The sequence below is a fragment of the Oryx dammah genome, unplaced genomic scaffold, assembly GCF_014754425.2.
Source record: "Oryx dammah isolate SB20612 unplaced genomic scaffold, SCBI_Odam_1.1 HiC_scaffold_19, whole genome shotgun sequence".
NCBI classification, from domain to species: Eukaryota; Metazoa; Chordata; class Mammalia; order Artiodactyla; family Bovidae; genus Oryx; species Oryx dammah.
The window spans coordinates 75388001-75414352 of record NW_024070203.1 but is presented as its reverse complement, the minus strand read 5'-3'; the positions used below and the strand labels follow the sequence as shown (position 1 = coordinate 75414352).

Below are 26352 nucleotides of genomic sequence, written 5' to 3'. Positions count from 1 at the left end.
TTGCACACCTAGTCTGAATTCGCTGGACTACCTCTGCAACATGTGAGGGTCCTCCTATATAGCTCTGTTCATGAGCTGACCTTTTAACCAGGGCTCCAAGTTCTCAAGGTGGCAGTTGTATAAATCCTAGACTCAAAGTGGTACTTTTCCTGTCTGAGGTATGTAAATTACCTTAAGAGACAGTCTAAAGAGGTGGATGGTATGAGTGAGTGTTCTTAATATAGCTCTGAAAATAAAGATGAGCTTGGGAACTTTTCACAGCTTTTACTCATTGTTTATCCCCAATTTCCTTCTTTCTACCTTACTCTTTTCCCTAGGCCCTTGCAAAAATAAGCAAACAAACAAAAAGTCCAAACCAAACCACAGGGCACCTCTGTGTGTGGGGCTGAGTGTGTACCAGTAGTAATAGATTGCAAAGTCATCCTTTCCTAAAGTAAATATGACCCACATCCACTCAAATTAGATTCCTCTCTTCTCTGACTCATTCAGTGAAAACAGCAAGCTTACATGCCAAGGAAGATAGTGGAGTGAGAAGAAAGAGGACAGAGATGCTTCCTACAGTTTATAAAGACATAGATAAACACCTTCTTTCAAGAGGAGAAATCAACACAAAAAGAGACACCATAGTATTTCCTTCTTAGCAAAAGTTAATGATGCTTCAAAACTCAAATACCACTAGTACAACTACATTAGCACAAATGCATACAAAATAAAAAAAGAGATTTTACTTTGTTGCTGGTCCTTAAAAGAACCCAGCAGGATAGCTGGAGAAGTGAAATGAGAGTGGTGAAGTGGGAGTGGTAACAAGTATGCTTGAAAAGATACGGATGATACTTTTTAATTACAAAATGCAAATTTCATTTTATACCAGCTATGGAATTTCCCTGGAAGAGAATTCACACCAGTGCCTGGCCAAGTGTTTGCTTTTGGACTTCTCTGGTGGCTCAGATGGTAAAGAATCTGCGTGCAATGTGGGAGACCTGGGTTTGATCCCTGGGTTGGGAAGATCCCCTGGAGGAGGGCGTGGCAACCGACTCCAGTATTCTTACCTGGAGAATCGCCTGGCAGGCTCCTCTGTCTGTGGGGTCGCAAAGAGTCAGACGTGACCGAGTGACTAAGCACAACACAGCACAAGTGTTCGCTTTACCTTTCAGGGAAACTCCTTTACTTTGTTTTACTTCCAGTGCCAAGGATGTCCACTCCGTGGGTTTGAATTTCTCACCAGCCATGTGATGGAAGAAAGGAAGTTCATTTTTCTGAGGTTAAAGTACCTCATTCAACTTATGCTATTAGTTACAAAGGGAAACTGGCCAAGACAGGTGGCGTCGTGGAACCCCAGGCTTACTGCCCTGTGTGTGTGCTTAGTCGCTCAGTCGTGTCCGACTCTTGCGACCCCGTGGACTGTAGCGTGCCAGGCTCCTCTGTCCACGGGATTTTCCAGGCAAGAATACTGGAGTGGGTAGCCATTTCCTTCTCCAGGGGATCTTCCCGACCCAGGAAGTGAACCCAGGTCTCTGGCATTGCAGACAGACTGTTTACCATCTGAGCTACAAGGGAAGCCCTCCAGACTTCCTGCCCTACTCAATATTTATTCAGCACTCCCCCTAATATCAGTACCAATACCAACACTGAGGAAGAACGGTAACCGCCACTGCTGACGGATCACAAGCTATTCCTATAATTACTTAGACATCAACTCAAAAAATTAAATAACTCACCCAGACTCAAACAGCTAGGACGGGGCAGCTCTGTAATTTGAACCTGGGACTTGACGTAACCCCAGAAGATAGGAGACCCCATATTCCCAGCAGCAGCCGACTCCAGCTGCAGTTATGTCTAATTTGGCCAGTGAGCCCAGTGTGTGAAAAACATGTCAATAATGGTGTCTTCAGGCAGGGTGGCTGCTCTCCGGGTCTCTACAGGTCCAACCACCTGCAAATTAGCTTACACCTGCAGCTACATCCCTGTCTTTCTCTGAGTCTGTGTTCCCTACGCCAACTATCACTGTCTTCTTCTGTTGTGTGTCTGTCTCCCACTTTGTTCGTCCTGGGAGGGCAATTTAGGGACCTGTGATTTGTGTTCTGGGGTCTCTCGGTATAAAACCCCTCAAGTGTTCAACATCAAGAGCCCTTGATGCATTTTAGAAAGATCATTCTAGTAATCAGTACAGAGGAGCCAGACTGGAAGCAGGGAAACTAGTTTGGGGGGTTGCTAGGGGCATGGGGATGGAAAGGAGGAAACAGGGAGGGTGAATGAATAGCAGAGAGATGGGATGTAGTGGAAGTAGGATTTGGGGGGCTAAGGAGGAGGTGGAGGAGGAACCATAGTAACTTCTCAACAAATGGCTTCAGCAGCTAGGTGGCTGCTGATACCTTGCAAACGGGTCACAATCCAGCAGCCAAGAAAAGGCTGTATGTGGTGACTTCAGTTAGGAAGAAAGTTATAAAATTATCATTCTTGAGCAGAGCAAGACCTAGAGAAGGGGTATTTCCTAATCTGAGGGTGCAAACAAACGGGGGCAGGTGAGCTCAAATCTCCAAGCTGGGAAGGGGAGCCAGGATGCAACAGGAAGCACCACCCAGGGTCTCAGGGCAAGGCAGGCTCAAGGTCTGGGAGCCCAGCAGGGAGCACCAGCTCAGAAGCCAGCAGACACCAGGACTTCAGCACAGGGAATTCCCGTCCTTGGAAAGGTCCTAGAAACTTTCTGACCCCCTCCTGTTCATAACTTCTTATTCTCCATTGAATGTTTCTCTGGAAGGTTAGAATTGGTGAAAGCACTGCAATCTAAAATGCAACTGGAGGATATAAAATGGAAAACCCCACAAGTGTGCCCTCAAAAAGACAAGCCCTAAGGACTGAGAGGCTGATTTCTCACAAATGCTTGATTCACAGAAAACTGATAATATTGGAATTATTTTTAAATGCTAGGGAGCTGGTCCAGGGTTGCCTCACATTAACCTTGGGAAATTTTGCTCATGGTTTCCAGAGATCCAAACATGATATGACCCAGGTCAGGCTGGTCTCATGAAACAAGTGGAATGGAGCTTTGTTTGTGTGACTGGACTGGTTCTGTCTACTCAGGGAATTTTCAAATCCGGTCTCTGTTTGTTTTGGTTTCAGCAGTCTTTAACTGAACTCTCCCTCTTTACGTTCCCAGCCTGGAAATACAGTCTCTTCCAAGCCCTCAGCGGACACGCCAGCAACCTCTCCAGTTTGTATGTCCCCAATTGCCAATTCCTCTGCTATTTCCCGATTACATGCATCTTCTTGACAATCTTGAGATGCCTGATTTTACCTTCCTATTTAAGTTGACAAATTAAAACCCTCCATAGGAGAGGGACCTGGGAGCCAACCCGGGAGGCCTCTCCACAGCCCAGTTGAGGGAGGAGAGACCACAGGGGCCAGGTTAGTTATGGCTGCATCTGGAGAAGGAAGAATGCTTTCTGGGTCCCATCCTCTGGGTCCTTAGAGAACTGAGTGGAACACGGGGCTGGCCCTGTGGACCCATGATTAGAAATGCTGGGCATTGGTTTCAGGGGTTTTCCCTGCATCAGAGAAGAGAGCAGTCTTTCTGGCTTTGATAACCCCACTGTCAATCTCTGCCAGAACCTGACATCAGTCTCCCTGGATAGGCTCATCTGGGCTCCATCCTCCATCCTGCTCCCAACCATGGACATCCCATAATAAAGGACTTTGAGTTTTTGCAGGAGGCACATCCCTGGCTGAGTTCCAGGGAACCAACACCAGCCCATGGGCAGTGGGGAGAACCGAAGAGATCCCAGAGATTGGTTGTAGCTGAGAGTCCTCCATCAGTCGCTCAGATAATTTCTCCATCAGTCTCTTGTCTCTACAAACGAGTCATCCAGAATAAAATGACAGGCAGGAAGCTTCCAGAAGGTAACTGTCCCTGCCTTCAAACAGAATGATTCCTAAATTCAGGTCTGGGGATGGAACTTAAATTGAATTTACCTCCAGGACTCTTTCGGCAGTATCTGATGTTAGAATTTCGACTTTAATGCTCCTTCCATCAGGCAGAAATATATCCAGAGACGCTTTCTTGGTGGCGATGCTGAATGTGTCCTGTAAGTAGAAGGAAGCACAATAAGCTTCGGCACCCTTCTGTGGGGGGCAGTCGGCTCCCTCTCTGGGCCCTCAGGGCACACAGTGTGTGCCGAGTGCAGAGACTGAGGGGATTGGTTTAAGGGGGTGAGGTGGGAGTGAAGAGGGGGTGGAGAGGAGTCCAGTCAAAGCAATGACGTACAACTTGAATAATTTCCAGATAAACAAGGCATCCATTTTAGGAAAAAACCTTTTGATAAAAATCATCCACATGACTCTTGGTCATCCCAGATTTTAACTCTCATTTTGAATATTTTCAGGCATCCCTACAAGTTTGTGATAGGTGGTAATTTAAGCTCCTGCTAAACAAAACTCTGAAGTTGCAAATCATGAGGCCCGTGTGGGGAATCAAGTCTCCATCTGGTTGAATGGCACCAGCTGAGGGGCCACACCCCAGCTCAGCGCAGCCGTGCCTGCATACACGCATTCCAGCCTTCTTCAGGGGACCTGTGTGTGCCAGAGGTGACTGGGAATCCAGGGACCTGTGAACCTCTCAGATAGAGTGTTCTAGAAGGTCAGAGACATGCCAGTGACATGGGAAGCCCATCAGAGCTGAGGGAAGTGTGACGCTGAGGTTGGTGCTCAGCAAGAGGGACCTCGGGCAAGGCAGGGACAAGGGTCAGTGGCTGACCACACAGGCCTCCCAGTGCAGCTGTGTCTGGGGGTGGCTGTTCTCAGCACCTCCCAAACGGGTTTCTGTCAGTTCACAGAACTGCTTCCTCTCTGGGAGGCTGATCCTGGTCACAGCCCTTCTCATCCCAGGTTCCACCATGGACTCACACAGCCATTGTGTGCGATACGTTCACTTCCCTTCTAGGCATTTAGAATGGCACCAGTGATGTGACATCCGTGGAAGAACTGAGAAAAGAGCCACTCAAATCATCTTCTGTGTTCTGAGCCTACTATATAAGCCAGAATATTAGTAGTTAGCAATACAGTGGGTGGAGATGGAGGTGGGAGGGGGAAGGCGAGAGGAGGTACCTCTTTTGAGTGACCAGAAAATTTCCAGCCAGGTCACCTCCTTCCTGGAATCAGTTTGGGGAAAGGAAGATCCAAATGACCGATCAGCAGATTCTTGGGGATCATGGGGTTGGGGCTCAGGTCAGCTGACCGCTGAGACCCCTTCCCCTCAACAGGCAGCCCCTTCCCTTCCTTAGTCTTCCTGACCACCCCCTGCAGTTCACAGACACAGTGGATTAGGCACCAGGCTTTGTAGGGAACAGGGGAATCTTGTGACCCCAAGGACTGTAGCCTGCCAGGCTCCTCTGTCCATGGGATTTCCCAGGCCAGAATACTGGAGTGGGTTGTTGTTTCCTCCTCCAGGGGATCTTCCCAACCCAGGGACTGAACCGGTCTCTTATGTCTCCTGCACAGGCAGGTGGGTTCTTCATCAGCTGAGCCTCCAGGGAAGCCCAACCACACTGCCAGGTACCTCAAAAGGCCCATCACCTTAGTGACAGGCTTATTTTCTCCCAATTTTATTATCCAAGGGCAAGCCTTGAATAATGGTTAAATTTTAACCACCCCCATCCTGAGCCCACCTGCTTACAATCACTAAATGACTATGATTCTGAACTTGAATACTTTAGAAGAGAAAGGCTGCTGTTTTCCAAATTCAAAGGGTTGGTCCACAAAACAGTGTGTTTGTGAATGTGTTATATTTATATATACAGTCAACATGCAGAGATAGCATCTTATTTATGAGTGAATATAATATCTGTGTATTTATTACATATAAATCTATTGTTAGATCACAATATTGATAACTGTGCTCTGTGCTGCTTCAGATTTAGTAGTTAATACAATTCTCATACAATTCCATGAGGAATATTCACTTATTAAGCCCCCTTTTTAGAGATACTTATACCATTATATTCACTGCAGCACTACCTACAATAGCCAAGACATGGAAGCAACCTAAATGTTCATCAACAGATGAATGGATAAACATATGGTACATATATACAATGGAACACTACTTAGCCATAAAAGGAATGAAATAATGCCATTTGCAGCAACATAGAAGAACCTGGAGATTATAAAAAGAGACATAAGTCACACAGAGAAAGACAAATACTATAGGATATCACTTACATGTGGAATCTAAAATACAACACAAATGAACATATCTATGAAACAGAAACAGACTCACAGACATGTGGTTGCCAAGGGAGAGGGTAACAGAAAGAAGGGAGAAGGAAGAATTAGGAGTTTGGGACTAGCAGGAAATGGAGAATGGGTAAACAGCAATGTCCTACTGTATAGCACAAGGAACTATACTCACTATTCTGTAATAAACCATAATGGAGAAGAATATGAAAAAGATATATATATGCATAACTGAGTCACTTTGCTATCTAGTCTACTTCAGTCATTCAGTCATATCCCACTCTTTGCAACCCCCTGGACTGCAGCACGCCAGGTTTCCCTGTCCATCACCAGCTCCCGGAACTTGCTCAAACTCATGTCCATCGAGTCGGTGATGCCATCCAATCATCTCATCCTCTCTTGTCCCCTTCTCCTCCTGCCTTCAATCTTTCCCAGCATCACGGTCTTTTCCAATGGGTCAGTTCTTCACATCAGTATTGGAGTTTCAGCTTCAGCATCAGTCCTTCCAATAAATATTCAGGACTGATTACCTTTAGGATTGACTGGTTTGATCTTGCTGTCCAAGGACTCTCAAGAGTCTTCTCCAACACCACAGTTCAAAAGCATCAATTCTTCAATGCTCAGCTTTCTCTATAGTCCAACTCTCATATCCATACATGACCACTGGAAAAACCATAGCTTTCACTAAATGGACCATTGTCGGCAAAGTAATGTCTCTGCTTTTTAATGTGCTGTCTAGGTTGGTCATAGCTTTTCTTCCAAGGAGCAAGCATCTTAATTTCATGGCTGCAGTCACCATCTGCAGTGATTTTGGAACCCAAGAAAATAGTTTGTCACTACTTTCATTGTTTCCCTACCTATTTGCATGAAGTGATGGGACCAGATGCCTTGATCTTAGCTTTCTTAATGTTGAGTTTTAAGCCAGCTTTTTTACTCTCCTCTCACTTTCATCAAGAGGCTCTTTTGTTCCTCTTCACTTTCTGCCATAACGGTGGTGTCATCTGCATATCTAAGGTTGTTGATATTTCTCCTGGCAATCTTGATTCCAGCTTATACTTCATCCAGCCCAGCATTTCGCATGATGTACTCTGCATATAAGTTAAATAAGCAGGGTGATGATATACAGCCTTGATGTACTCCTTTCCCAATTTGGAAACAGTCTGTTGTTCCATGTCTGGTTTGTACTGTTGCTTCTTGACCTGCATGCAGATTTCTCAGGAGGCAAGTCAGGTGGTCTAGTATTCCCATCTCTTTAAGTATTTTCCACAGTTTGTTGTGATCCACGCAGTCAAAATCTTTGGTGTAGTCAATAAAGCAGAAGTAGATGTTTTTCTGGAATTCTCTTGCTTTTCCTATGATCCAGCAGATGTTGGCAATTTGATCTCTGGTTCCTCTGGCTTTTCTAAATCCAGCATGAACATCTGAAAGTTCACAGTTCACGTACTGTTGAAGCCTGGCTTGGAGAATTTTGACTATTACTTTGCTAGTGTGTGAGATGAGTGCAATTGTACAGTAGTTTGGACATTTTTTGGCATTGCCTTTCTTTAGGGTTGGAATGAAAACAACTGACCTTTTTCAGCCCTGTGGCCACTGCTGAGTTTTCCAAATTTGCTGGCATATTGAATGCAGCACTTTCACAGCATCATCTTTTAGGATTTGAAATAGCTCAACTGGAATTTCATTACCTCTACATCACAGTTCATAGTGATGCTTCCTAAGGCCCACTTGGCTTCGCATTCCAGGATGTCTGGCTCTAGGTGAGTGATCATACCATCGTGATTATCTGGGTGATGAAGATCTTTTTTGTATAGTTCTTCTGGTATTCTTGCCACCTCTTCTTAATATCTTCTGCTTCTGTTAATATCTTTCTGTCTTTTCTTGTGCCCATCTTTGCATGAAATGTTCCCCTTTTTTGCCTTGAGAACCCCATGAACAGTATGAAAAGGCAAAAGATAGGACACCGAAAGATGAACTCCCCAGGTAAGTAGGTGCCCAATATGCTACTGGAGAAGAGTGGAGAAATCTCAGAAAGAATGAAGAGACAGAGCCCAAGCAAAAACAACGCCCAGCTGTGGATGTGACTGGTGAAGAAAGTAAAGTCTGATGCTGTAAAAGCAATATTGCATAGGAACCTGGGATGTTAGGTCCATGAATCAAGGCAAATTGGAATTGGTCAAACAGGAGATGGCAAGAGTGAACATTGACATTTTAGGAATCAGTGAACTAAAATGGACTGGAATGGGCGAATTTAATTCAGATGACCATTATATCTACTACTGTGGGCAAGAATCCCTTAGAAGAAATGGAGTAGCCCTCATAGTCAACAAAAGTGTCCAAAATGCAGTACTTGGGTGCAATCTCAAAAACCACAGAATGATCTCTGTGTAACAGGCAAGTTTGGCCTTGGAGTGCAAAATGAAGCAGGGCAAATGCTAACAGTTTTGCCAAGAGAATGCACTGGTCATAGCAAACACCCTCTTCCAATAATGCAAGAGACGACTCTACACGTGGACATCACCAGATGGTCAATACTGAAATCAAGTTGATTATATTCTTTGCAGCCAAAGATGGAGAAGCTCTATACAGTCAGCAAAAACAAGACCAGGAGCTGACTGTGGCTCAGGTCATGAACTCCTTATTGCCAAATTCAGACTTAAATTGAAGAAGGTAGGGAAAAGCACTAGACCATTCAGGTACGACCTAAATAAAATCTGTTACGATTATACAGTGGAAGTGAGAAATAGATTCAAGTGATTAGATCTTACAGAGTGCCTGAAGAACTATGGACAGAGGTTCATGACAGCGTACAGGAGGCAGGGATCAAGACCATCTCCAAGAAAAAGAAATGCAAAGAGGCAAAATGGTTGTTTGAGGAGGCCTTACAAATAGCTGAGAAAAGAAGAGAAGTGAAAGGCAAAGGAGAAAAGGAAAGATACACCCATTTGAATGCAGAGTTCCAAAGAATAGCAAGGAGAGATAAGAAAGCCTTCCTCAATGATCAATGCAAAGAAATAGAGGAAAACAATGGAAAGGGAAAGACTAGAGAACTTTTCAAGAAAATTAGAGATACCAAGGGAACATTTCATGCGAAGATGGACACTTTGATATGCAACAAAAATTAATACAATGCTGTAAATCAGCTATAATTCAATAAAATAAAAATTTTAAAGCCCCCTTTTTCAGATGTAGTAAAAGTTCACAAAGGTTAAGTAACTCCCCTCTAGGATATACTGCCAGTTGGTAGCAGAGGCAGGACTCAAGGCCAGCTCTGCATGATCCAGGGCCTGGGCTCAAATGGGGTGGACTTTTCTCCTGGCTGGCCCAGGAAGGTTGCTCCTGCATTGCTCTGGAGTGAATGTTTGTGTCTCTGGTGCCCCATACCCCCATTCATATGGAGCCCTAACCTCTAGTGTAATGCTGTTACAGACGGGGCCTTTAGGAAGTGACTAGGGTTAACTGCGGAGAAGGCAATGGTGCCCCACTCCAGTACGCTTGCCTGGAGAATCCCAAGGACAGAGGAGCCTGGTAGGCTGCAGTCCATGGGGTCAATATGAGTCGGACATGACTGAATGACTTCACTTTCATACATTGGAGAAGGAAATGGCAACCCACTCCAGTGTTCTTGCCTGGATAATCCCAGGGAAGGGGAAACCTGGTGGGCTGCCATCTATGGGGTCGCACAGAGTTGGACACAACTGAAGTGACTTAGCAGCAGCAGCAGGGTTAAGTGAGGTCCTGTCCTCATTATGGGATTAGTTTTCTTGTAAGAAGAGACACCAGAAAGCTTGCTCTCTGTACATGTGCACAAAGAAGAAATTTATTTCTCACAGTTTTTGGAATTTCAGTTCTCTAAGCTACCGATTACAGCAGCTGGAGCAGACAAATGTAAGCATAACAATTATAGCTCTCCTTTCTAAGTGTCTAAGGGGACTTCCCTGGTGGTCCAGTGGTTAAGAATCTGCCTGCCAGTGCAGGGGACATGGATTCGATCCCCAGTCTGGGAAGAGTCCACAAGTCACACGGCAAACCCATGCAGCACAACTACTGAGCCTGTGCTCTAGAGCCAGAGAACCTCCACTACTGAAGCCTGCATGCCTAGATCCCGTGCTCTGCAGCAAGAGAAACCACTGTAATGAGAAGCCCGCACATTGCAGCTAGAGAGTAGCCCTCACTTGCCGCAACTAGAGAAAGCCCATGTGCAGCAACAAAGACCCAGGGCAGCCAAAAATACACACATAAATATTGAAAAATAAAAGATCATCATAGGGGTTTTTGTTTTTTTTTTAGTGTCTAAGTTTGGATAAATTGGGCTTCCCTGGTAGCTCAGCTGGTAAAGAATCTGCCTGCAATGCAGGAGACCTTGGTGCGATTCCTGGGTCAGGAAGATCCACTGGAGAAGGGAAAGGCTACCCACTCCAGTATGCTGGCCTGGAGAATTCCATGGACTGTATTGTCCATGGGGTCACAAAGAGTCAGACACGACAGCGACTCCCACTTCATTCACCTGGATAAATGATGTGACCATCGTGTTGCCACATAATTCCAGTGTAAGGTACCAAGTTATATCGCCCCTCCACATATAAGTGTCCATCTGCCTGAGTGAATCTGCATACTTATCAATCACGACGTTGGTCACTTTTCAAACAGTCCTGTGGCTTCCCTCTCTCAGTACTGGCCTCCACATCAGCAAATGCTGACCCAACCATCTGCCAGCTTTTCCCTTTAAGCGTCCAGTGCTAGGACAACCCACCTCCCGGGAACTTTTGAGAATCACTCCAAGCGCCTCCTCAGCAGGTCCGGGCCACTGGTTTCCCTCCTCCCCAGCACGCGCCCTGAGCTCCCCACATACAACCTCAGCCACACTTTCTTCACTTCTAACTTCCCAGGGGAATTCTGTCTGATTTCTCAAGTTCCCCTGCAGTTATGATAACTGATAACAGTAGGGCCCCTGAGACCCCATATTTATCTGAGTAGTCAAGGGTCAGAGGCTTCTCCAGAGCAACTGTTGCAAATAGTCCCTTTCCAGGTACACACCTCTGCTTAGGTCTTGGGTTCTTAAAGGTATTTGGCCTAGACTCACAAACATCTCTTACCTCAGAGGAAAAACACTCTTAAAATGAATGGAAAGATGCCATTGCCTTTTGATATGATTAAGGGAAAGCCTACCATTAATCTGTTACTTCATTGCAACTCTTGACTCTAACTATGCTGCAGACCAATGAGATAGCTAAATTATATAACCAGTTAAAATGATACAAATGCATGCCCATATTAAATTCTTCTGCAAAAGAAAAGTGAGGAAGTAGATTGCACTGGTAGAGTGGGTCAGATCACAGATGGCCCTAAAATCAGACACTTGAGGGTTTTATTAAAAAGGCAAAAGCGGGTCACGGTGGTCCTGGCTCAGGGACATGGAAGGGTGGAAATGGAGTTAGGGAAGGCTGTGTCTGGCACCGTAAGTGGAAATGAACTAGAGGGAAGACCGAAGGATGTAGGAGACTTGAGAGAAGTGGGTGGCGGTCACTCATGCACAAGGTACCAAGGGACTTGGCTAGACTGTGGGATTACGAAATGCACGATCCACAGAGCAGACTGCCTGGTCCCCAAGCCTAGTTCCGCCCTCACTGTGCAGGACCCTGTGGAAATCTGGACAGGCGCCTCCCCTCTGTGCTCTGCATTCCTTCAGCTCTAAAGTAAGGATGGCAGCTCCGGGAGGGAACCCCCTGCAAACACTCTTGTTAGCACAGGAATGAGGAGGTCATTACATACCTTTGATTTGACTTAGTGGCAACAGGTAAGAAATAAAGGGATCCAGAAAAGATTCAGGAAGATGTTTTCCACACTCACATCCAATCAAGTGCCGAGTCTTGTATATTCACCTCTTAGACAGTCTCTTCAATCCATCTGCTTCTTTTCATCTTCACTACCTGCCCTTGAGTCCCACCCGATACATTCTCTCCTCCTTGACCTCTGCAATGGACTCCTCACTGGTTACCTTGCTTCCGTTCTTTCCCCCCTTGCAAGGCACTCTCCCCACAGTAGCCAGAGAATACTTTTTTTCATGCAAAGCTGAAAATGTACTCCTCTAGCTTAAAACTCTCTAATGCCCTTACACTGTTCAAGGGACACTAAAAGAAAAGCACTGTTTTTCTCCACTCCGCTCACATCAACACTTCTGACACTGATGACCTGGAGTCAGCACACGCCACACAGATTAAGGACCCAGTCCCACAGGACGGCCCCTCCCCCACTTCAGAAGCCAACTGCAAGTCCAGGCCTCCCATACTTCTGATCAACTCGCTATAAGTCTGGGATCCCCATGACCCCTCACTGGAGTTTGATGATTCCCCAGAATAGCTCATAGGACTCAGGAAAGCCCTTTTCTTACTATAACACATTTATTACTAAGGATACAACTCAGGAAGAGCTAAATGGAAGGGATGCGGCACCTCTACGTGTTTCCCGCACAGAAGCTCTCTGAGCCCCACAGTTCAGGGATTTCTATGGAGGTTTCAGCATGCAGGCGTGACCAGTGATTAACTCAGTCCCCGGCCCCTCTCACACCCGGAGGCCAGCGGGTGGGGCTCAAAGTTGCAACCCTCCAATCATATGTTTAAAAACAACTAAGCATCTTTTTTCTTTCCTCTTTTAAATGATATCATTTTTTTTTTTTACTTTCCTATTGGTTGTAGTCTGTGTGATTTAAAGTTTTATAGACTACATACTTTTAAAGAAGACAAATGTCTTTCTCATATCTTAATAAGTAAACATTCTTTTTTTTTTTTTTTTTTTTTAAACTTTACAATTCTGTATTGGTTTTGCCATACATTGACATGAATCCACCACGGGTGTACATGCATTCCCAAACATGAACCCCCCTCCCACCCTTCTCCCCACAACATCTCTCTGGGTCACCCCCGTGTACCAGCCCCAAGCGTGCCGTATCCTGCATCAGATATAGACTGGCAATTTGATTCTTACATGATATTATACATGTTTCAATGCCATTCTCCTAAATCATCTCACCCTTTCCCTCTCCCTCTGAGTCCAAAAGTCCGCTATACACATCTGTGTCTTTTTTGCTGTCCTGCATACAGGGTCATCATTGCCATCTTTCTAAATTCCATATATATGTGTTAGTATAAAATGATGTCATTTTTAACTCTAAGAAAAACAAAAGTTGTTCATGAAAGTAAAGGTAATCATAATCATAAACATTATTTGTTCAGTAGTAAGAAATATTTACCTGTTATAAAGATCAACATATTGACTAGGGACTTAATGTTTTTAATGATGAGATAAAACTGGGGAGAAGAATGAAATGAAAGAAGGTGATACAAGAAAGCTGAATCCACATCCCTCGTGTGTGTGCATGTGTGTGTGTAAAAGTCACTCAGTCGTGTTCAGCTCTCTGTGACCCTATGGACTGTGGCTTGCCAGGCTCCTCTGTCCATGGGATTCTCCAGGCAAGAACGCTGGTGTGGGTTGCCATGCCCTCCTCCAGGGGATCTTCCTGACCCCTCGGTTGAACCCAGGTCTCCCTCATTGCGGGCAGATCCTTCACTGTCTGAGCCACCAGGGAATCCCCTCATCCCTCATACTGGGAGTCAACAGATAATATCTACACACTGAAGAACAGGAGAAAGAGATGAATATTATTAATCTCCAGATATTTAAATATCTGAAGAAAAAGCTAAAAGATTTGAAAGCCATTGCCCCTGGAAAGCAGGAGATGGTTATATTATGATACTTTTTAACACTATTTTACTTTTAAAATTATCAGCACATTTTGTTTGGTTTTAAAAAATGAAAAATTTTAGGACAATATGGTGAAGAGGAGAAATGATAGAATTGAAAAACTTTAATGAGATAAAAGCAAATCCACAACAGATGAAACTTTCTATTTTGGGAGTTGTGATCGAGGAGGCATTTGGCTCTATTTGTGATATTTGACTTTTACTTGTGTATATATATATATATGTATATAATTTATAAAATATAAAAGACATAATAATGCAATTAGAGGAAAAAAGCCAACATGGTGGGTTCAGACTGTACAAAAACAAAACTTAACTAAGCCATCTTGATTTAGGGGGGACGGGGAATTAAAACACACAATTCACACTAGTAAACCAAATGCATTTGTCTTTAAGAAACCTCTAAATCCTCTGTTACCATGGGCTGCCTTTGGAGAAGAGAATGGCAACCCACTCCAATATTTTTGCCTGGGAAATCCCATGGACAGAGAAGCCTGGCAGGCTATAGCCCATGGGGTCACAAAAAGTTGGACACGCCTTAGTGACTGAGGACACATGGGCTGCCTTAACACATTTTAAAACATTTAAAATGTTTTAATTTTAACATATTTTCAAATCAAATTTAATACCCTTAGAAATTGTGTAATATTTCAAAGAAGCTCCATCAGTAGGCTTTATTGATATTCTCCTCTGAGGCTAAAGAATGTCTGGTAGCCATAGCACTTACCCTGATCTTTATTATCCAGAAAATCCATATTTGGATGTGCCAGCCTCTAAATTTCCATCACACTTACTAATCAGCCCTAATCATTTCACTACAAGGGAAACAGGAAACATTCTTAAGAGGAAATGGGGAAAGAGTCACTTCCCAGAGCCCCTAGACCCATGGTGGGCAACACTCCCCAAATATATACATTGCCCCTAACTCCCCAAGTACACAAAAGCCACAACAAATACCTTCTTAGTCTCTTTCTTCTCAAACATGCTGTTCACACTATATAGATTAAGAACCAGGAACATACAGGCCTTAGTCTAAAGACTGGTTTTGCCTTTCAAAAACCCCTTCATCTCAGAGGCAATTGCAGGCCAAAGGCAGGGAGCATGGTAAGTGGGTGGGCAGGAGGGGTCTGGATACAAAACAAGTGGGACCCGGTGAGGGATGGGGCTAGAGGGGGCTGCCACTGCTCTAGAAACACTTCATGACATCAGTGGTTCCAGGCTCCCCGGGCTTCCACTTATTAAGATGTGTATCCTTGAACAAATTACTTAACTGAAAAAGAGGTACTAAGAGCACCACCCTCAACAAGTCGCGAGGGTGAATGAGCTACTGCACCGAAAGTGTGGGGTCCAGCCCAGATCGAATATCCTGTAGAAGCAGCCCCCTCTGATGACTGAGGCTCCCCCTGGGAAGAGGCTCCTCGGAAGGCTCCTACATGGTCACACGTATTCACATTTCTAACACATTGTGTCCTTGTCCAGAGACAGGAAGGTGTGCATGTACCTGCCAAGTCCTGGAGAGCCAGGCCTGTGAGTGTGTGACTATTGGGTAATAACCACCGGGAAACGGCAGGCCAAGCACTTATTAAAGGCTGTGAAAATATTCGGCAGAGGGGGGCATGTCTGTATAATATTGAGGTGGGGAAACTTCCCAACCCTTGCTCCCTGGGCTCCTCTGATGGTCTGGCAGACCCACACATCTCCTGTGCTCATCCCAGTCCTCCCAGCACTCACCAGTCCTCCACGAGCCATCTCACTCAGTGCTGGCCGAGTCTCCCCTGCACGGACCGCATCTAGTCACTGCTGAGCAATAACTCTGGCCCTGGAAGGTGGTCAGGGGATGGGCTCCTCACCCCCAATAATAAGCGGCTACTGCTTCCCTTTTGCCAATATCTGTCCTGAGTCTTCCAGACCACCAGATATAAACGTGATTTGCTAGCATTTCCCTGAATGGGAAGAAAAAGCCAGAGTATCATCTTACCTCCCTGCTTACCCCAGAAATCACCCGATGCTAACTTCGAGGTCCTTCTTCAGGTCATTAACCAAGGTGCCCTCTGTCATGTCCCTTGGACACTCATTCACCTGTGGCAGTGCTTCTGAGCCCTTTTCTCACCAAGTCACATGGAGAACATAATACTGTTCGTACTGCACACAGGGAAAGTGGGCACGGAGCTGCTGGAGGTGGGTGGGCCCACAGATGCTTCATCAGGGCTGAGAGGATGGAGATCTCGACATATCCCTAATCCTCTCCTGCATCGTGACGCTGTATCACAGCACTCGGTCCTATATGAGAGCACTCAGGCCTGAACCATAGTGGGCAGTCCTGTATCACAGTCTCATTCCTGTGTCACTGGGCTCATTACATCTATGGTCTTACATGGTGACTTTCCTGTCTCCACAACAAGACTAGAAACTCCATGATCTGGACTAGGTGTGATTTCCTGGTGCCTCCCTCTCCTCTGGAGCATTATCAAGTCCCAGCAACCATTCAACACATATTTGTTCCACTATAAACTGTCATGGGGTTTCCCAGGTGGCGCTAGTGGTCAAGAATCTGCCTGCCAGAGACTTAAGAGATGTGAGTTTGATCCCTGAGTTGGGAAGATGCCCCTGGAGGGGGGCATGGTAACCCACTCCAGAATCCTTGCCTGGAGAATCCCATGGACAGAGGTGCCTGGCAGGCTACAGACCATAGGGTAGCAAAGAGTTGGACGCAACCAAGTCAGATGCAACCAAGGGACTAAACAGCAACATGAACAGTCAAGGACGGCAGCAGGCAGGGTAGGGGCCTGATGAACACAGAACCACCTTCCTGACTCAAACTCAGTATCCTTTTCAAAATCATACTGTAGCCTCTTTTATAAACATCTTCAGGAGTTGTCCTCATTTTGTTTTGGAGGAAAACAGAAAACAAGTGGAAGGAAAATACTCTTTGAAGAAGTTTAAAATGGTCCCAGGCCTGAAAGGCTGGGTTTGCAGAGAAGCTGCCGAGCCTGGTGAACACTGGACCTGTACAGGGAGGAGGGAAGCAGAGGGACAAAGGGGCAGCAGGCAGGACTTAGGCCACGTTGATGCTGTCTTAACACAGCTCCTCAGGAGGCACCAGGAGGGTCTGGGAGCACAAGTCTGGGCCCCTCTGATGACACCAGGTATCTGGGGAGAGATGCACAGGCCTGCCGTCTTTGCCCAAAGCAATCTCTCAGCAGGGTGGGGAAGAGGCAAAAGGATTGGTGTGGTGATGGCAGGAGGACCTCCTAGGTGTCAACATCAGCCAGGTGACATTTATGTGCCTTAGGAGTACTGGCTCACATCATCCTCCCAACAACCCTCAGAGAAGAGCTTAGATGGGGAGATTGAGATACAAAGAGACTAAGTAAATGGCCTCAAGCCACGCAAGTTGAAAGTAGGGCAGCCGCCAAATTATGAATCTTGGGCCTCTCCCTCCAAGCCTGCACTCCCAACTACTAAGTCAGTCCTGGGGCCGATTCATCAGCAGGAAGGTGGAAGCCATGATCTTGAGAAGAGGAACTATGTGGTTTGGGCTTCACGGCAGACACGCCACTCCACCCTGGTGCACAGTGTTAGTGAGAAAGTGCCCAGAAATGAGAGGCAAGATCCAGCAGACGGATTCCACCAACTCAGCTCTGGCAACTCCCAGCATTGTGGGTCAGCAAACAACTGGCTCTGGGAACATAAACTCTTTCAAAATTGAGGGCCTCCTGGGAAGAGCCAGAGGCAAAAATCCCTCAGGAAAGGAGGAAAGAAATGTGACCAAACGTGGGTGAAAAATATATGCCCCCAAAATGATGCCACTGGCCTTCCCTGGTGGCTCAGTGGTAAAGAATCCAATGCGGGAGACATGGGTTTGCTCCCTGGTCCAAAAAGATCTCAATTAAAAAAGAAAAAAAGGCAAAATGATGCAACTAAGGAAATGAACATGATGACTGTGTTCACCAAAACAAGACTTCTCTGAACTCAGACCTCAAAGAACAAATAAAGACCTCAACAAGGAGATAAGCAAACAAAAGAGCATAAAAGGAAGCCGGCCAAATTCACGGAAGCAACAGAAGAGAAAAATGAAGCCACTGCAAAAGTGAAAACTCCATCACAAGAAGAAAGAAGAGATGCTGCAAAATGTAGCTGGGGCAAAAGGCTTCCGTGCAGTTATACAGATAAAAAAAAAAAATACTAAGAGGACTAAAACACTCAAAACAAAGCTCCAAAATGCTGCCACCCTCTGAATGACTTTTAGAAAGCATTGAAAACAAAACCACAATGTGCACAAAGACGGCAGGACCAAGGCTGATTGTACCTCTGTGCATTCACACAGAACGATTGGCAAGACGCAAACTGTGAAAAACAAGGTTCAGAAAGTGGGTAGAGTAAGTGCTTATTCAGCAGACAGAAAAGGGTATGCATATGCGTGAATGCTTGTATCTGCACAAAAATGCGTAGAAGGGACATGTGTTAAACTGTAAACAAGTGTCTCTGTGGTGGGAGTGAGGTTGCATGGATGTGTGTTCGGTCGCATCCAACTCTTTGTGATCCCTGGACTGTAGCCCACCAGGCTCCTCTGTCCACATGGAATTTTCCAGGAGTGCATTGCCATTTCCTCCTCCAGGGGATCTTCTCAGCCCAGGGATTGAACCCATGTCTCTTGTGTCTCCTGCATTGGCAGGCAGATTCGCCACCACTTTGAGGTTACTTTTATCATGTACTATTTTGTGCTGTTTGAATGTTACCACCATCACCACCACAACAACAAACTTTTCAAATAAAAGGAAAATACACATGTATGTGTATATACACGCACACACGTGTGCACACACACACATACACACACACACACACACACCCCTAACATAAAGTATATGTGAGAGTACGGGCAGTCATACAATGGGAGGCTCCAGCAGCATTTCTCAGTTGGGTGGACCAGTAAGTTTATCAACACTCTTGAACCACTGAATAAATGCACTTTGCTCCCGTTTTTTACAAGTCTGATCAAGGTATCACTCCTCCCTGAACCAGGGAACCAGTTCAGTAATATCATATCACGGGACAACTTCAGTGCTTTCAAAGCTCTTCCGTTCAGTCAAGAACGCACAAGGAGGCATAAAGATGTTCCCAGTGTACCACCCAAATGGATCCTGTACTAAATAATTGTATTTGGCCAAGCTCCAGCCTCTGGGGGCAAGTGGCCAGTGGTTCTTTAGACCAACAAAGGAAAGGGAGTTCCTGTCTGTCCTTCTGTGAGATTGCATTTTCTCCATAATTCATTTACAATAAAGTTCTAAGCAGAGAATACACAAATATAATCTGGCATGGCTCTTTCAGCTGTCCCGAGGTCTCCACTGTGGCAAACTTGGAAGTCCCAGCTACAGAAGCGGGGTCCCAGAGTGGTCATGGGGGCCCTTAATAATAATGAGTTCTCTTTTCCATGGCTAGTTTTGAGATGTCAGTGCTTATGCAACAGATAAAAGGTATCAACTTAATTAAAATGGGCAAAAGGCCAAGTTATGCACTTAATGTTCCATCTAGAATCTAAGCCTCCAAAAGAAGAAAATATGAATAGGAACCATCTTCCTGTGTCCTCCAAATGAATGTATTTTATCTGAATCCAGGCTCTGTAGGGCTGATGGTCAGAAACACACCCATGGAGACATGTTCCGTAGTGAAATCATGACCTTAGTCAAGAAAAGTAAGCTTACCAGCTGCACCAGTTTTAAAAAATCAACGAAGACATCACTTCTCAACATGTTTGGGTCCATGGTCACTGAAAAACAGGGACAGCAAGCCAGGTTAGCACGGGGCTGGGTTGACTGTTCTGTTAAATTGCTCTGTCCTCCAGGGAGCCCTCCAGGCCTTGACAGTGCACCGCTGCCTCCTTAAAGGCAGTGGAGCCTGTGACTTCTCAAATCCACGAAAACCTATGAAGCCCTCCTCCTCCAGGCAGCCTGGACTGACAACATGGACCCATCACACCAGTCCCAGGTCACTCTTTCCAGGAGTCCTTTTTTATTCATGCACATCCATCACTCAATAGCCATCTTGCTGCTCCTATTAGAAAAATGATGAAGTTGATATGAAGAAGCAATAAGATCTAAAACTGTGGATCTAGACTCCCACTTTAGCAAGATTCTTGGTCATTTGAAAATTTTAAATCAGCCAAGAAACAAGGATGGAGACGACTTCTTTTCACAATGGGAGCTCTCAAGAGGTTATAAAAAAAAAAGCAATAATAAGGCTGCCAGAGATTTAAAGTTTCTTCTGTACTTATAAGACGTTTACCCCCTTAGATTTAAAGCTCCAGATACCAACACCCAGAGCTGTGGCCAGAGTACATGGGGCCAGCACTTGCCCCCTGAGGACCCCACAGTCACACATGAGGGGCTTCCCTGCAGCTTTCTCAGTTCTTATCTTCCTCTCCCACACTCGAGCTGAACCTATCCACCTTCTAAATCTATATTAAATGTCTTTCTTTTTGTTGCTCTTTTACTGATCTTGTCAAATCACTTCCACCAGCATTCCAGACTAGCACTGACTGAGATCATTTCGGGTTGTGCTTCCCAAATGATGCCAAGTTTTTCAAAATAAACTAACTAAGAGAGAGAGTCTCTGTAAGAGCAAAACCTTTTTCCCCTCTCTTTTAAAGAGCTAATTTCAGTGCGGGGGTGGGGGTGGGGGGCAAGCTCTTGTCTCATTTTCTGGAATATATGTGGCATGTCTGCTAAGTTGCTTCAGTCATGTTCGACTCTGTGTGACCCTGTCAACTGTAGCCTACCAGGCTCCTCTGTTCATGGGAGTCTCCAGGCAAGAATTCTGGAGGAGGCTGTCAATCCTCTCTCCAGAGGATCTTCCTGACCCAGGGATCGAACCCACGTGGCATATGTCTCCTGCATTGGCAGGCAGGTCCGTTACCACTAGTGTTACCTGGGAAGCCCATATGTGGCATGTATGTGAATTAATCATGAAAATCAATACCATGGATCCTTGGGATGGGGAATGCTGCTGAAGAAGTGTTCAATAAATTAGTATTTACTGTACAACCGTACAGAGAAGGGAATGGCAAACCACTTCAGTATTCTTGCCTTGAGAACCCCACGAACAGTATGAAAAGGCAAAGTGATAGGATACTGAAAGAGGAACTCCCCAGGTCATTAGGTGCCCAACATGCTACTGGAGATCAGTGGAGAAATAACTCCAGAAAGAATGAAGGGATGGAGCCAAAGCAAAAACAATACCCAGCTGTGGATGTGACTGGTGATGGAAGCAAGGTCTGATGCTGTAAAGAGCAATATTGCACAGGAACCTGAAATGTCAGGTCCATGAATCTAGGCAAATTGGAAGTGGTCAAACAAGAGATGGCAAGAGTGAACGTCAACATTCTAGGAATCAGCGAACTAAAATGGACTGGAATGGGTGAATTTAACTCAGATAACCATTATATCTACTACTGCAGGCAGGAATCCCTTAGAAGAAATGGAGTAGCCATTATGGTCAACAAAAGAGTCCGAAATGCAGTATTTGGATGCAATCTCAAAAATGACAGAATGATCTCTGTTCGTTTCCAAGGCAAACCATTCAATATCACAGTAATCCAAGTCTATGCCCCAACCAGTAACGCTGAAGAAGCTGAAGTTGAACGGTTCTATGAAGACCTACAAGACCTTTTAGAACTAACACCCAAAAAAGATGTCCTTTTCATTACAGGGGACTGGAATGCAAAAGTAAGAAGTCAAGAAACACCTGGAGTAACAGGCAAATTTGGCCTTGGAATGTGGAATGAAGCAGGGCAAAGAGTTTTGCCAAGAAAATGCACTGGTCATAGCAAACACCCTCTTCCAACAACACAAGAGAAGACTCTACACATGGACATCACCAGATGGTCAACACTGAAATCAGATTGATTATATTCTTTGCAGCAAAAGGTGGAGAAGCTCTATACAGTCAACAAAAACAAGACCAGGAGTGACTGTGGCTCAGATCATGAACTCCTTATCACCAAATTCAGACTTAAATTGAAGAAAGTAGGGAAAACCGCTAGACCATTCAGGTATGACCTAAACCAAATTCCTTATGATTATACAGTGGAAGTGAGAAATAGATTTAAGGGCCTAGATCTGATAGATGGAGTGCCTGATGAACTATGGAATGAGGTTCATGACATTGTACAGGAGACAGGGATCAAGATCATCCCCATGGAAAAGAAATGCAAAAAAGCAAAATGGCTGTCTGGGGAGGCCTTACAAATAGCTGTGAAAAGAAGAGAGGCGAAAAGCAAAGTAGAAAAGGAAAGATATAAGCATCTGAATGCAGAGTTCCGAAGAATAGCAAGAAGAGATAAGAAAGCCTTCTTCAACGATCAATGCAAAGAAATAGAGGAAAAGAACAGAATGGGAAAGACTAGAGATCTCTTCAAGAAAATTAAAGATACCAAGGGAACATTTCATGCAAAGATGGGCTCGATAAAGGACAGAAATGGTATGAAACTAACAGAAGCAGAAGATATTAAGAAGAGGTGGCAAGAATACACAGAACTATACAAAAAAGATCTTCAGGACCCAGATAATCATGATGGTGTGATCATTCATCTAGAGCCAGACATCCTGGAATGTGAAGTCAAGTGGGTCTTAGAAAGCATCATTACGAACAAAGCTAGTGGAAGTGATGGAATTCCAGTTAAGCTATTTCAAATCCTGAAAGATGATGCTGTGAAAGTGCTGCACTCAATATGCCAGCAAATTTGGAAAACTTAGCAGTGGCCACAGGACTGGAAAAGGTCAGTTTTCATTCCAATCCCAAAGAAAGGCAATGCCAAAGAATGCTCAAACTACCGCACAATTGCACTCATCTCACATGCTAGTAAAGTAATGCTCAAAATTCTCCAAGCCAGGCTTCAGCAATACGTGAACCGTGAACTCCCTGATGTTCAAGCTGGTTTTAGAAAAGGCAGAGGAACCAGAGATCAAATTGCCAACATCCGCTGGATCATAGAAAAAGCAAGAGAGTTCCAGAAAAACATCTATTTCTGCTTTATTAACTGCCAAAGCCTTTGACTGTGTGGATCACAATAAACTGTGGAAAATTCTGACAGAGATGGGAATACCAGACCACCTGACCTGCCTCTTGAGAAATCTGTATGCAGGTCAGGAAGCAACAGTTAGAACTGAACATGGAACAACAGACTGGTTTCAAATAGGAAAAAGAGTACGTCAAGGCTGTATATTGTCACCCTGCTTATTTAACTTCTATGCAGAGTACATCATGAGAAACTCTGGACTGGAAGAAACACAAGCTGGAATCAAGATTGCCGGGAGAAATATCAATAACCTCAGATATGCAGATGACACCACCCTTATGGCAGAAAGTGAAGAGGAACTAAAAAGCCTCTTGATGAAAGTGAAAGAGGAGAGTGAAAAAGCTGGCTTAAAACTCAACATTCAAAAAACTAAGATTAAGGCATACAGCCCCATCATTTCAAGGCAAACAGATGGGGAAACAATGAAAACAGTGTCAGACTTTATTTTCTTGGGCTCCAAAATCACTGCAGATTGTGACAGCAGCCACGAAATCAAAAGATGCTTGCTCCTTGGAAGAAAAGTTATGACCAACCTAGATAGCATATTAAAAAGCAGAGACATTACTTTGCCAATAAAGATCCATCTAGTCAAAGCTATGGTTTTTCCAGTAGTCATGTATGGATATGAGAGCTGGACCATAAAGAAGGCTGAGTGTTGAAGAATTGATGCTTTCGAACTGCAGTGTTGGAGAAGACTCTTGAGAATCCCTTGGACTATAAGGAGATCAAACCAATCAATCTTAAAGGAAATCAGTCCTGTTTATTCATTGGAAGGACTGATGCTGAAGATGAAGCTCCAATACTTTGGCCACCTGATGTGAAGAGCTGACTCATTAAAAAAGACCCTGATGCTGGGAAAGATTGAAGGCAGGAGGAGAAGGGGAGGACAGAAGACAAGATGGTTGGATGGCATCACCAACTCAATTGACATGAGTTTGAGCAAGCTCTGGGAGATGGTGATGGATAGGGAAGCCTGGCGTGCCGCAGTCAGTGGGGTCGCAAAGAGTCGGACACTACTGACAACTGAACAACAATAAGAAAGATCTGTAAGATTAACATTTTAAGAGGAGCAAAATCAACATACAGAAGAAAAAGTTTTTTTTCTTTTGTAGTGAAGGACATTAGTGGGGTAGTTGGCGATGTTTGAATAAAGTCTCTATACTAGATACCATTACTATATCAGCGTTAATTGCCCGATTTTTATAACTACACTGTAATTACTGAAGAGAAAGTCCTTGATCTCAGGAAATACACATAGATGTACTTAACGGTAAAGTGGTTTATATATGCAAAACAAGTGTCTCAAAAATTATATACAATGTATATTATGCATACATTCATAACACCAACACAGACATGGGAAAGTGAGAGAGAGTGATAAAGCAAATGTAAAGTGTTAACATCTGGGAAATCTGGGTAGAATATACAGAAATTTTTGCATTAATTTTGCAACTTCACTGTAAGTCAGAAATTCTTTCAGACTAAAAAGTTTTAAAAACTCAGATTCAGGATATCCCTGGTGGCGCAGCCAGTAGAAGTCTGCCTGCCAATACCGGGGACATGGGTTCAGGCCCTGGCCGGTGGGGATTCCACATGCCGTGGAACCACTGGGCCCTTGGGCCACAACTACTGAGCCAAGAGCAGCAGCTCCTGAACCCATGTGTTCTAAAGCCCGTGCTCTGAAACAAGAGACCCGCTCGTGGTGAGAAGCCCACGCTCCACAACGAACAATAGCCCCCACTAAAGAAAGCCCACGTGCAGCAATGAAGACCCACAGCAGCCAAAATAAGCGAATTAATTAATTTCAAACAAAACTCATATACAGAAAAATGAATAGAGTAAGCTTCGATTTGTCTTTAACCAACAAAGATGTACACACACACTAGAATACATAGGATGGTTTCTGAGAAATACACAAGCCTCTTGTATTAATAATAGTATTCTCTTTTAAAGGCATGGGAATCTGAAGTGGAAGGGAACATGTCTTTCATTTTAAACTCTTTGGCCAGGTTTTATTTTTAAAACATTTTATGTCTATACCATTTCCCCCTTTTAAAGCTTTAACTGTTTGAATGCCAATGATTCTATTTCTCCCCACCGTCCTCTCTTATGAGAGCTCATCTTGCTGTGCATATAGGACTTTTCAGAAGCCCAGCAATGCGCCAAGACTCTATCACTAGCCCCATGGGTCCAGAGCAGATCTCCAACCATCCCTGGTGCCTCAGCTCTGCTCCTAGGGAGGCCAGAGATGAAACTGCCATCTCCAGCGCTGCCACTAAACATTTCTGATATCTCCTGAAAGCTTTCACATAAAAGCAGATCATTTTATCCTTTTGTTCGGTCTTAATCCAAATGACATTTCTTTGACTTCTACAATCAAACCCAACACAGAGCGGCTGGGGGAGGGGTGACTCTAAACAAAGCATTTTTATACCAAATACAAAGGCCACATATTGTATGATTCCATTTACGTGAACAGAGAAGGCAATGGCACCCCATTCCAGTACTCTTGCCTGGAAAATCCCATGGATGGAGGAGCCTGGTAGGCTGCAGTCCATGGGGTCGCTAAGAGTCAGACACGACTGAACGACTTCACTTTCATTTTCACTTTCATGCACTGGAGAAGGAAATGGCAACCCACTCCAGTGTTCTTGCCTGGAGAATCCCAGGGATGGGGGAGCCTGGTGGGCTGCCGTCTATGGGGTCGCAGAGTCGGACACGACTGAAGCGACTTAGCAGCAGTAGCAGCATTTACGTGAAATATCCAGAGCACGCAAATTTATAAAGGCATAAATTAGTGCATAAAGACAAGGGCTGATAAGGAAGAGAAATAGGAAGTGGCTGATAATAGGTATAAAATTTCTTTTGGGGTGGTAAAAATGCTCTCAGATTATGTGACGGTGGTGGTTACACAATTCTGTAGATATATTAAGAGCCATTGAGGACAGATATAAACCTTCACATTTCCACAGATCTGTTTTAAAAAATCCAAATACATACCATTTTGCAAATATTGTTCTAACTGGTCCCTTCTCTCATCAGCCATAGATGTGGTCATCGCAAGATAGTACTTTGGTGGAAAGGGTGGCAGACAATTTCCAAACACCCGCTTCAGCTGAAAGATCCAGAAAACACAAGGTTAAGGCAAAGCACCTACCATTCAAGGCTGGTGAGACACCTAAGCCTCCGCTTGGGGCAAGTCTCTCTCCAGCACTTTATCTAAAATTAACACTTCCTGATGGTCGCAAAGAGTCGGACATGACTGAGCGACTGAATTGAACTGATGGTCAA

At 44.7% G+C, this 26352-nt stretch overlaps 1 protein-coding gene across 5 annotated transcripts in view; it reads right to left on the bottom strand.

Moving 5' to 3' along the window:
* Nucleotides 1-26352, bottom strand: part of SNX31 (sorting nexin 31) — an 81609-nt gene that overhangs the window by 43081 nt on the left and 12176 nt on the right. For 4 of the 5 annotated variants that reach the window (XM_040260974.1, XM_040260975.1, XM_040260977.1 and 1 more), the window contains exons 3-5: nt 26062-26176; nt 19691-19755; nt 3970-4080 (exon numbers count right to left, since the gene is read on the bottom strand). In XM_040260974.1, coding sequence (XP_040116908.1) covers nt 3970-4080; nt 19691-19755; nt 26062-26176 — 291 coding nt within the window. The remainder of the gene's footprint in view (nt 1-3969; nt 4081-19690; nt 19756-26061; nt 26177-26352) is intronic. The other variant, XM_040260978.1, reaches the window with a different exon arrangement.